At 34.7% G+C, this 13435-nt stretch overlaps 1 protein-coding gene across 2 annotated transcripts in view; it reads right to left on the reverse strand.

Moving 5' to 3' along the window:
* The window catches only part of LOC139498843 (uncharacterized), an 85043-nt gene extending 72396 nt beyond the window's left edge, over positions 1–12647 (reverse strand). Inside the window, exon 1 of one of the 2 annotated variants that reach the window (XM_071287417.1) lies at positions 12516–12647. In XM_071287417.1, the coding sequence (XP_071143518.1) occupies positions 12516–12542 (27 nt within the window). In that variant the 5' untranslated portion in view covers positions 12543–12647. Of the gene's footprint in view, positions 1–5072; positions 5530–12515 lie in introns of those variants that run through there. The other variant, XM_071287418.1, reaches the window with a different exon arrangement.
* Positions 12648–13435: the final 788 nt, after the last annotated feature.

Raw genomic sequence — 13435 nt, forward strand, 5'->3', positions numbered from 1 at the left:
GAAGTTCGTACAGGCGGTAATAATTACATGCGTCTCAATCAGAATATTTGAATGCTGTAATCCCATGAGTTGATGAATTTTACAAATAGTTTTGGCTACAAAATTGACAAAAAAATAAATATTTTATTATGAACATTTATATACATGTTGTAGCAGGATTTTTTAATGATATTGCGCTGTTAGCAGTTTTTTTAGTCTAATTTGACAAAATAAGCTAAAAATATCAATTATTTATTATTGGCTTGCAACTCAATAATTCAACTCATTTGAATCCGTAAGCATGCAAATCTCGCTATATTAAAGACCCATTGGTGGCCTTCGGCTGATGTCTGCTCTATGGTCGGATTGTTGTCGCTTTGACACATTCCCCATTTCCATTCTCAATTTTATTTTAAACTTCAATTTGCCTGTACATGTATAACGTACACAATTGATTATTTTTTTAATTCGATGCTTTTTATAGCCGTTAATTAGTATAATTTTCTCTCATTATTGAATTGATTACAGTACTACTTGTAACACTTCATTTAAACTCTGGTGGATAGTTGCCTCATTGTTTTGAATCATAACACATCTCTATATTCTTTCAAATTAAATTCATGGATTGCTGATACAATAATTAATTGTATTTAAAAAGGGCACAAACAACATATTTAATTTTTCCTACAGATGTTAACCCTAAACCCTTCATCAAGACCCTCGTGCATGTTTTTCTGCTACATACAGGTTGCTACAACGTCAATCATGTATGATTGACATCATATCTAATTGAAAATGCATCTTACAAAATGAATTAACTATTAATAAATATATGTAATAGATGTTTCTAACAATGACATCTGGTTCCTTAACTTGAACGTACAGATGAGGCACTGGATTTGGGAGCCTTTGTTTCTATCTTTTGCCTTACTTTGAGGGTCCCTATACTTTACGAATTATGGTTAATTTATGGTTATGGTAAGGTTATGGGATGTTTTAGGTTCGGGTTAGGGTTTATGGTAGCTATTTATTGGTTGGGACCACTAAAGTAAAAGAAGGCTCTGTCTTTAACGTAAAGATGAGGCGCTGGATTGAGGATCCCTTATTTCTATCTCTAACGTAAAGATTAGGCGCTGGATTGGGGATCCTTAATTTCTATCTTTAACGTACGAATGGGGCGCTGGCTTTGGGGATCCTTTATTTCTTTCTCGAATACCGCAGTCCCACTAGGCCACGATCGCACTACGATCTGTGAAAAAAAATGAAAATTTGGACGATCGTAGTACGATCGTGTAGATCGCAGTACGTATCACGGTCGTGGTGAAGTCTTCAAGATCTTGATGAGCGTGGCCAACTTTGAACATGTTCAAAACAATCGTGGTGCGGTCGTGGCGAAATCTGGTCGTAGTATAAGCGTAGTGAGAGCGCACTATGGTCGTGGTAAGATCGCAAAGGCCGCTGTACCATCGTAACGAGAGCGTAGCGAAAGCGTGATTCTATTCGAAGAGACTGCTCTACGATCTCACAGCGAAGTTATTACGACATCACTACGACCATCACGCTCTCACCACGACACAACTACTCTTCCAATACGACTATACCATGTTTACAACATGGTTGTTCAAGACCATAGTATGATTCTAGCACGCCCTTACCGCCCTCATTGCGCTCTTATTGCGACCTGACTACGTTCATTCTACGACCATCATTCTCATTGTCATTTTCAAAATACTGTATAGCGGGTTATTTTCGCGGATGTAAAATTTCACGATTTTTATTGAATACGGTATACGAAATATTTTGGCGGATTCAAAACTTTTATTTTAAAATACCTTTGCATGTACAATTTTAAATTGACGGAATTAATTTTGGCGATTTTGTTCTATCAGCGAAAATAAGCGAAAGTTTACACCCCACGAAAATAACCCGCTATATGGTATATTAGATTTCTACAGTTTTGTTGGTCTGTATGTAATTAGGACTTCTTGTCCACTTTTTCTAACGGCTCAACCAGGCTTCACACATCTGTGTCATCTCTGCTATCTTTCACTAACATATCGTAATTTGAGCTTGATGGACCAGCAATAGGTTGTAAAAGAGGGACGAAAGATACCAGAGGGACAATTAAACTCATAAATTTGTAATTTAGGTTGAATGGGTCGGTCCGAAATCTCTGCTGGATCAGAATTCGTAACTATCAGAGTTCCCTCTGCATTTACATCAACCCCTACCCTTTGGTGGCATGACTGTGTTGTTTCCGAAAATTCTACGTATTAATCAGAAATAGAAGGAATGGAACTGTATTGATATAAAACACGATGTTCACGTTATTGCTGACAACGTAGTAAGATCGGTATGAACGTAGTATAATCGTGTTAAAACGTGCTATAATCGCAGAAGAAGCGTGGTAAGATCGTGTTGCAATCGGATAACTCGTTGTATGGTCGTAGTGAGAACGTGATGAGCGTAGATAGATCTTGATAAGCGTAGTGAGGTCGCAGAATAAGCGCCATGAGAACGTAGTATAATCGTAGTAACATCGTGAAAGCAACAAAAATTTACATTTTCATGCCGCTCATACCGCGACCTCACAACGATCTGACTATATTTTAGATCGCAGTGAGCGTGGTGCGATCGTGGTCTATTGGAAATGGGGCTTAACGTACAGATGAGGCGCTGGATTGGGGATCCTTCATTTTTCCATTCATCTATTTTCTATACTTTTTTCTTTTGAAAAAATGTCTTTTGCCCATCAATTTCTACAGGTGCGGATTTAGGGGTAGAGCCCAAAAAGGGGGGGACTTCTTTATTTACATACGGAAATACTGAATCATGACTAGATTCTGGGTCTGTCACTGCTCTATTCTTTTTATTTTACATTATTAATGGAAAGAACCCTACATCATCAATATATCTGAATGTGAAATTAAATAATCTGGCTTCTTTGATTTTTTTTGTTTTTGGCAAGTGTCTGAGGGAACCCCGACTCGTATGAAAATAAGAAGAGGTCGATAAGGAGCAATAAAAATGCAGGTGACGAATAATTTCGGCAATGTACTGCAGCAACCTCATAATTCTCCGATATTTGTTTTCCGGCAAATTCACTTCTTTTTTTTTTTTTTTTGCCCTTCATTCTGATCTTTTTTCCATTATTCTCTATTCCGTAAAACCAACCAAGAACAAAATAAATTGAAAAACAAAAGAATGTGGGACGAACATGCATGAATCAAAATATATCTCGTAATGTCGCTTCCAAGAAATAATCTATAAGTCAAATTAACAGTGCTGCAGTTATTGATAATCTAGAAAAACAGATTGCTTCGTTATATGTAACTATTGAGTAATTTAATATTTCAGAATAGCATACATGTAGCATAAATCAAGCCTTAGGAATAAAAAAAAAAACGCGAAGAGAAATCTTGATTAACCGTTTTAAAAGAAAGGTAAAACATATTCGCTATTCTGGGAGTTGAAAAGAATGTTTTTTTTTCCTTATGATTTACAAAACAAAATATTCTTATAAACACTTTTACAAACGCTTGTTTGACAACATAAATATAAAATGGGACAAGTGGTTCGCAGCGTCAATAAGATTAGATACTTATATCCTCTCTGATTCAGTAAAATTGGTCCGTAAAAAATGTGCAATGTTTCAATACCGTTAACTCCAAATGCTCAAGTTGAGAGGCATAAATTGCTTAAAAAGATTATTTGAAAGAAAACCAGTTAGCAAAAGAGACTAGAAAAATACCATGTGAGCAAGCACTCAGTGGCTCTGTTGTTCCCATATATTGACTCATAGGTCAAAGTCAAATATATCATGTGAGCAAACCATCAGCGGCTCTGTTGTTCACACATGTTGACTCATAGAAAAGAGATACCATGTGAGCTGGCCTTCAGTGGCTCTGTTGGTCACACGTATCGACTAAAAGCAAAGATACTTTGTGAGAAAACACCAACGGCTATGTTGGTCACACGTGTTTGGAACAAATAACAACGATTTTTTATGAGAAAGCCCTCAGTTGGCCACATGTGTTTGACACATATAACAGAAATTCCTTCTGAAAAAGCCGGTCAGCGAATGTGTTGGACTTACGTGTTGACACACTGTACAGAGATTCATAGGGAGAGCTGACCATCAGCGGATCTGTTGGGCACACGTGTTGACTCATAGTACAGCGAATGCTTGTGAGAAATCCCTCAGCGGCTCTGTTGGTCACACGTTTGACTCATAGTACATACATTCCTTTTAAGAAGCCTAATCGGCTCTGTTGGTCACATGTGTTGACTCGAATAGCAGATATTCCTTGCGCCTCAGCGGAAAATGGACGTCACACTAAATTCAAAAACATAGAAGTGAACCAAAATTTAAAAAAAAAATACAAGCCACGAGCCTTACAAAGGCCAGAGGCTCCCGACTTGGGACAGGCGCAAACATGTGGCGGGGTGAACATGTTTTGTGAAATATCAACACTCCCCTATACCTCTAGCCAATGTTGAATATAAAGAAACACATGTTTTTTTTTCGAATCTCTAATGTCATGGACGATTTTGTTTGTTTTGATTACGTTTAACTGGAGAGTGTGTTGTTTATTATTATTTTTTTTTTTTTTTGCTTTATCAGTTAATTTGCTTACTATCTACACGGTGGTTGATTTACGATATTGATTAGAGCAATGAAGTACTTGATCACGTCAATTACTCTGTATAAATTTACAACATTATTTGATTGTATTTCCTGTCCCGTGTAGTGCCGGGCCTAGCAAAGGTTGTGTAAGAAACAGGTTAAACTTCAATGTTTATATCCAGTTTTGCAAGTATGTAAATATCAAGTCAATAACAAGTATTGCTAAATGTTATAGAATAAAGAGGAAACACGAAACTTGTATGCAAAATAAATGAACGAATCAAGGGCGGATCCAGTCATTTAAAAAAGGGGGGTCCCAACCAAGGATAAAAAGGGGGGTCAACCATATGTTCCCATTCAAATGCATTGATTGTTAAAAAAGAGGGGTCAAAACCCTGGACCCCCCCCTGGATCCGCAACTGCGAATAAATGAAAGTTAAATAATAAGTATCAGTAATAACTGTACCTTGGTTCCAATACAATCCATGATTAATTCCTTAATTCCTGGAAGTAGAATAAGCAGCTAGTTCCATTTCAATAAAACAAGAATTAAAGTCAGTGATAATGTCCCTGATCGAATATACAACAGGTTTTTATTTCCATAAAACTAGTTCCATCTAATAGAGAGAGTCAAAGGTTGTAGTTCAAACTGAAGTTGAATTTTAATTTCCAGAATATTTATGTCAGTGTTAATATCCCAGATCGAATATACAACAGTTTTTTATTTCCCTAAAACTAGTTCCATCTAATAGAGAGAGTCAAAGGTTGTAGTTAAAACTGAAGTTGAATTTAATTTCCAGAATATTTATGTTTAGGATACGGCATTTGTTCAGGTGTGAACGTTTCTGTTTGTTATTGAAGTGTGCCGGCATTTTTGCTTTTAAGTTCTTGTCTTCCTGTTCGTTCTATTAACAATCTGGACAGATGCCAAAGCAGAAAGCAGATGATTTCAAAACGAATATGTAATAATAAAAGCTCCCACTGTAATTAAGGAAAAGTCAATTATCAAGGACTCAAGGCTTAAAATATTTCTCACTCAATATGAAAAACGTCGTTAATTAACATCTTGTTGTAATTAAGAATCCGATATCAGGTTGGTTCAGAGAAAATTGTCATTAAGTAGTAAAATTTCTTTTTTTTTCACGACCATTGTTCGCCATGTCGTTATTTATAAATCAGGTCTTTGGACGACTTTCTTATACAGGCTGACCTTGTGAATAATTGATGATATAATTACAATGTAAGATTAGATCATAATTATGTTGCATAAGAAAACAAATGAAATCAATGACTTTGTTCAAATTCTAAAAATACCCCATTTAATTGTGGTATAGGATCGGAATGCGGACGGCAAATCTTACGCTAGACGTATATTACGGACGTTGAGCGTAAATGAATACTTCCTATGACTTTTTTTTCGGCCCGAGGATATTCGCTGCTTTAGTTTCAAAATATGAAGCTTTTTAAAGTGATGTTTAGATTTGTCGTATGTAAATAAAGAAGCTAAAAAAGCAGAAAAACACGTTTCCATGTGCTTGTTTTCGAGATATAAGCCATTGAAAATTTGGCGGGAGATAATTCTCTCTAGATTTTACATATATCTTTAAAACATTTGCACCTTTATTCTTTCAAAACGATGAAAAAATAACAAGCAGTTTATAAGATTTTCAAAGGAGGCATTTACATCTATATGTAATCAATTATATGGAAAGAATAGTAGGGGTACATGTAAGTGGGCAAAATTTGTAATTGCACTACATGAATAAAACCAGACGATTCCAAATATCTGTCAAACATCAAAACCAAATAAAAATGTAGGACGTCCTACGTCTGCACATTTGTCTAAAGTGTCGCTTTAAATGTTTATTCACCGCCCTTTATCCGATTTTACCTATTGTGAAGAACTAACGGATTATTTTATTGAATCCGTATGAAATATCTGTTACTGGAAAATTTTATATTCAAGTTAATAATCGTACAAGAGGTCAGAAATAGTTCTGATAAATATCTTTTAGGTCGATGGTACCGAACGAAATTATTATATTAATAAATTCTCACACTCACAGGTCATTTAACTTTGATATTAATGGAGACGCTATATACGGGGGTATCATTTGGGGTGTCTTCTTTTCATTATTTTGTTTAATTCCGTAAGATCACTTTCTCCCTATTTATTACATAACCTTTCAGTCCATTGTTTGCTATATATACTACAGTTTGTAGTGTTCTATTCTATATTCTATTTTTTTTTATAAATCCCAACTAGTATTATATATATACCCTCAATTAAATTTTTAATTTGGTTATTTCAGTATTAATACACCAAACAACGAACCATTGTTTTACATCATAAGTTCGAGATACATTTTTTTAAATATATAAATATCTGCCTTTCATCTTCCCTATTAAAATACAATAAACAATCGACAGATTATAATTCCAGTGCACATTTTGAAAAGAACAGATGCACTGTTAACGAGTCGAGCTCTAGTTTTTTTTTTCAACATTTCAAAAGAAATTTAGTTCACAGGCAAAACTTTAAAGTGGTGCTAACGTTTTAAGATATAATGAAAATCTGCTACTTGCATTCAGATAATTTGAAGAGGAATACAGTCTTTAAGACAATTACAAATCTGAACTGTTATTATACTTATCTCGCTGAAGAGGAACAGTGATTCTGTTTTTTTTCTGTACATACGAAAATGGCAGAAAAAAAACCATCAAATTGCAAAATGAAAATGCATGGCTTTGGGCTGGCTGCAAGAACTATTAAGATGTGTACATTGTGTCTTTTGTGTTAGTGTTATTTGTTTTAACGCTTAGTACCTTTTCTAATAATTGTCTTTCTGTGTGTTCTTATGTTGCATTGGTAAAAAACTGTCATACATGTAGGTTAGAGAGCGCAGAGCTTGTAAAAATGTTCAACCTGACATATCCCTTGTCTTTTTGCCCCTAAAACCAGCAATCCAAAACCCAGTGTGTTGTTGGTTATATCTCTGCCTGTCTTGTATTACATTTAAGAATTGAATGCTTCTTTTTGTAAATTTATTGGGGTGTAAAAGCGTTGACCGAAGTACATTTTGTAGGAAGCGCGGAAGCGCTTCATTCTAAAAATGTACGCACGGTCAACGCTTTTACAACCCTATAAAGTTACAAAAAGAAGCATTCAATACTTATAATTACATTTTTTTAGCTATGATCATGAAAACACGAATTTTATATATATTTTATTATTTAAGTCACCTGTGTACTTTATTGTTGGAGCACGTGTTATCATGAATGAAAAGTTGTATTGAGCAATGCAACTGCTTACGGAATAACACGTGATGTGCAGCTAGCCAATCAGAATAAAATATTATAATGAAACATACATCTAATGTAATTATTTTGAAATCAAATAACATTACGCAAGCTTATAAGCCTATCTGTGATTCTCAGATTTCTGGTCCGGATTTGGGTTGCTATCACATTGACAACTTGTGAAAATTTCCTACACAAATACAAGAGCATATGTAGCAGGGAAGTGACAGAGACGTTGGACAATAAAAACAAATCTGTAAGATTTAGTGCAAGGTTATTCAGGATATTTTCAAAACAAAAACAAACTCAAATTTGATTGTTGTTCGTTTAATTGGAACGCATGCCTGTCAACTTTATGCAAAACTATAGGCGTTAAACAATAACGGGCATTAATGCAAGTAGAAAAGGATAAAAATATTCTTCGTGTATACAAGATTTATACAAGCATTAATGCCAGTCTGAATGACCCTATAACCTTGGTCTGCGAAAAAAACTTACTGACAATATGACGCGTGAAATTGACGCATTTGGCAAATCAGATTAGACAAATACAATAAACAATCGACAGATTATAATTCCAGATTAGACAACAATAATTGACAAACAGGTAGCTTTTCGTGTAAGCATGTCACAGCCAAGGTTGAAGGGCATATACTAAAACATTGGCTACCGGAATCATTGTCACCGATTTTATTCTCTTTTTATTTCGTAACCATTCCAATGCAGTTGAGGGTAACATAATTAAAATGGATAATACTTTTTTTCTCCGGACATACATGTACATATCACCTGAAAGCAAGGCTTTGAGTTTAAAAGTTCAAATTGACTGATTTTTCTGAAAAAAAATAGTATTTTAATCTGACAGAGCAAAGCATGTACATTTTTGTATAAAGATATCCCCATTCTTTTTATATTTTATTCATCCTCGGATATTTGTCTTTCTTTGCTACGGTAAAGTCTCATCTGAAATCTTTTAGGAGTTACAGCAAAGTTTAAATGAATACAAGGCAATCAATGTTGGTTAGCAACTTTTCTGAATACCTGGTTGTTTAAATGAGTTTGAAGATGCTGGTCAATTTTAGAGTGACCACTCTAGTACAATTAATTAATTATTGAAGAGTCGCAACTATTAACAAGTTTCATAACAAAATTAATGCACGTTTCATCCTACTGGATTTAAAATTCAAGCTAAGGGAAAGCGATTTAATAAATCCAACATACAAGAATCCTTTTCAGCTATTTGATTGGGCACTGTTTTTTTAAACGAATTAGTCTGCCAATTTAAATTATCTAAACAGATTCATTTTGAGATTGAAACAAAAGAGATACATGAATGATTTTTTTAATATATGGTCAGTCGTCTTTGTATGTTTGCGCTTTCGTCGCGTTCGGAAAGTTCCAAGTTTGCAGCCTGAAAATATTAAAATGTAATCAATACTGTTATCTCCAATTCTTATTGCTAAATTGATTGAGCCGGTCCATTTCAACTGTTCCGCATTTTACAAGTTTCCGCTATAAAGTTGCATCTTTCGTATTGGAATGTGCATGTTTATATCAAAATGACATTAATCAAGGTAAGGATATTAATATGTCTGTTTGTGATCATCATTTGTTCTATAAAAACCAACCGCAGTTGGCAATAATATGGCGGGAATGTGAACATGTTTATTTCCCTGCAAACAATAATGTTACTATTAACGAGTGTGTTTCGTCGTGTTTAGAATATATACAACTGTATTTATCACTGCAATGCTATTTGCCCTTTGTTAAAAAATGCAAAACAAATTATATATTGTCAATAATATTTTTGTGTTAAATCCAACACGTGACACCATTAAAGTTACAGAGGAATAATAGGTCAATACTTGTGTACTATAACTCGATTTTCAAATCGCCTGAAATATTAGTCTGAGGCGAATCAATGAATTTAGGGAATTGGAGTAGTTCCATAAAACAGAAGAATTACTCCAAAGCGCTGCGATGTTATAAAAAAATAAATGGTGTATATTTTGTAACCCCTCTACGCCTCCTCTCTCCTAAATCCGCTATTGTTAGTTTTTCATTTCGTCATTTGGGTTTGAATCTAATTATAATAAGTACAGAATCTAATTATAATAAGTACAGAATCTAATTATAATAAGTACAGAATCTAATTATAATAAGTACAGTCATATTAATCTAAGTAAAATCAAGAAGTCGCGTCTTCGGATTGAAGGTCTCAACTAATAAACCAAACAAGAATGTGTCCCCAGTATACTGATGCACCATCCTCACTATCATTTTATATGCTCAGTGGACCGTTAAATTATGATAAAATCTCAAATTTGGCATTAAAATGAGAAAGATCATATCACAGGGAACATGATTATTAAGTTTCAAGTTGATTGGACTTCAAGTTCATCAAAAACTACCTCGATCAAAAACTTTAACATGAAGCGGGACGAACGGACGGACGAACGGACGCACAGACCAGAAAATATAATACCCATAAATGGGGCATGCAAAATGTATTTTAGGATCACCAGAACTCGATTGTCTCCTTAAGTATGCATAGTTCTTTATATTTATTGTACTAGGGAGATTTCGTTGTACTGCATAAAGCCGTAGGTTTGGCCAACACATACACTTCATTAATAGTTTTTACTCCTTTGCGAAGAAGCCTGCATTTATGCTTAAAAGCAAATATGGATCGGTCCAGTCAGAATTAGAATTTACAGAGTGCACAAAACTGACTTGCAAGTATTATTACTTCAGGGACTCATACATTGTATGTTGTTCTGTTTGCCCTCATTACCACACTGTGAGTTGATATTGGCGGATTACTGTTTACATTCATTAAACAATTTGTTAATGCAAATAACTTACTAGTTAGCAATACTAAGTGTGAAAAAGGCATCGCAGTCTTCGTGTGATGTTGGTTTTGGCAGCAAATAAAAGTAATTTACAATACACAGGGTTCTGTGTTTAACCAGCATGAGAGCTATTGACATATTTTTCAACAAGAATAATATTTCTCAAGCATGTCTGTCGCACTGTTGATACAATTAAAATATGTGTATAGAGTCACGTACATGTATGTATATAGATATAGGAAGATGTGGTATGAGTGCCGATGAGACAACTCTCCACCCAAGTAACAATTTAAAAAAGTAAACCATTACAGGTCAAGGTACGGCCTTCAACACAGAGCCATGGCTCATACCGAACAACAAGCTATATAAAGGACCTAACAAAATTACTAGTGTGAAACCATTCAATCGGGAAAACCAACGGTCCAAATTATAGTATTTGACAGAATTTTAAAGCATTATAAATAAGAGGATTTATCAGCTATTGTATTAAGAACATACATGCAGAACCAAGTAAGCGCTTAGCGACGATCATGCTTTCAGTTCAATCGTGTAGGATCAACAATTTGGATGAACAGGTAGTAAATTAATGTACATTTGTTCTATTGTTCGTAAAATCTTAGAAAGCGTGGAATTATCCGACCATATATATCGTTGACAATTTGGACTGTGAAATTCGTTCAAGGAGACACCATCAATTGATGGTCAGAAAGCTCTTGGACTTTTGTTAAGTTCTCAACTAATGCGATATCTTTAGGATTAAGATAATTGTCCAGTGGCAAAACGTTACTGCATATAAGAGTACTAGTACCAGTACACGAAAAAAATAGAAAATATTCTACATGGTTCGGGTGTCGTTGCATGACCTATGATGAAGGCCGCGTTATTCGGATTGTCACTTGAAAATCATGGTACTATTACATTGTATATTGGACAGGGACATAAATTTTGCTTTGCAAAAGCCATACAAGACCCCGCGGATAGTTGTTATCAGGGTTTAGTAACGTGCTGAGAGCGTGGCGTATCACGCATGTCTCCATCTGCGAAAACCATTGGACCTAACGTCACCATTTCGAACGGACTCGGTTGAGTATTTATACACCCAGAACAACCAAAGGGACATACTTCATCTATAGACTAAGAATGGTCTCTCCCGGAGCTTTCAATGGGCATTGTATTTTCTTGACAAGTGCAATGAAAATGCATCCTAATCTTCTGAACGTGGCTGCGTTTTTAAAACACAGAAGACATAATCATTGATACCATAGGGGGTTGAAAGTGGACGTAAGGTGCCCAATACTCCCCTTTTGTAAGAAGAACTTGGTTGATTATATAGTGAATTACTTAGGCATGATTTGGCAGTCAGTCTGGTATAATGAGACGTAAATTTTCGTATTTTGTAACCGTTTATCATTGAACAGTCATATAAATAGATAGAAACATAGGCGAATCGAGTGGGACCAAACGACAGTTGTAGAAAATATAGGAAGATTTTCAATTAAAAAAAAAAATCCTTAAAATATTATATTAGAAACATAAAAAAGAATACAGATTATATGCATCATATCATGAAGTTATCATTCGCTGGTCAAGACAGAGATATTTGAACGAAGAAAGATGTCAGTGTTGGCGCGCAAAAAAATAACATACAATCATGAATGCAGTAGTGTAAATAAGCGATTGAAATAATATGGCCATTTACATTTATTAAATACTGTCCCTGAATAAAAAAAAAAAATAATTAAAAAATTGCTACTCACTGGAGTCAAAGCCATTAAGCAGTTCATCTTCACAAATTGTTTAAATCGGAAGCTTGGGTTGTTTACTATACTAAAAATAATTAGTCACGTGACAACTATTAAAAAAAATCCATTTGCCATTACGGAACAATTTCCGGACGTCTCCTAGTATTTAATGTAATCATAATTGTCATCGATTAGTACAGGTGTGTGAAATAAAGTCGAGGGAAAACAGATTTTCACAAATCTGAACATAATTATATTAGTTCTAACGTTTCGGCTGTGTGGGATTCACAAATACGCAGCCACGTCCGGTATAAATTGGGGATTTTAATTCTTTTCCTCGCTCAAGGAGTCATGCTCTCTGCATGTTATATTTGCCATTATAATATATATACGGAACAATTTTCGAACGTCTCCTAGTATTTTTAAGATTTGATCATAATCTATAATACTAAAATTACGAGGTCCAATTTGTCAGCCGTCATCACGTAAAAACGACGAATCACAGAACTCAACTTTATATATAACTAATATAGTACAAAGGTGTAGATTAAAAATTACACCACTCCACGCCCTTTTGTTTTCCATGTAATTAATATTGCCAATAATTAAGAAGTTCCGGGTCGAGTCCGCTACCGATACCAAAAGTATATTCACCTGTTACCTATTACCTTATCTGTACGTTCGGCATCTGACAGGCGCACCACCAAACGTTGTATTCAGGATTAATATGCTATAAACACGGGTCATAACCACAGGGTTGACACTACTAAATTGTCAAATTGTTACCCATTGTAGAAATTTAATCAGTAAGACTTTCTAAGATAACAATACGAATACTAAAAATCTGGACTAAAAATAAGGCGTATAGGTACAGTTTTCAATTTGTTAGTGGGCATGACGTAAAACAGCGAAGCAAAGAATTCAACTTTATTTAT

The sequence above is a fragment of the Mytilus edulis genome, chromosome 12 (genome assembly GCF_963676685.1).
Source record: "Mytilus edulis chromosome 12, xbMytEdul2.2, whole genome shotgun sequence".
NCBI classification, from domain to species: domain Eukaryota; kingdom Metazoa; phylum Mollusca; class Bivalvia; order Mytilida; family Mytilidae; genus Mytilus; species Mytilus edulis.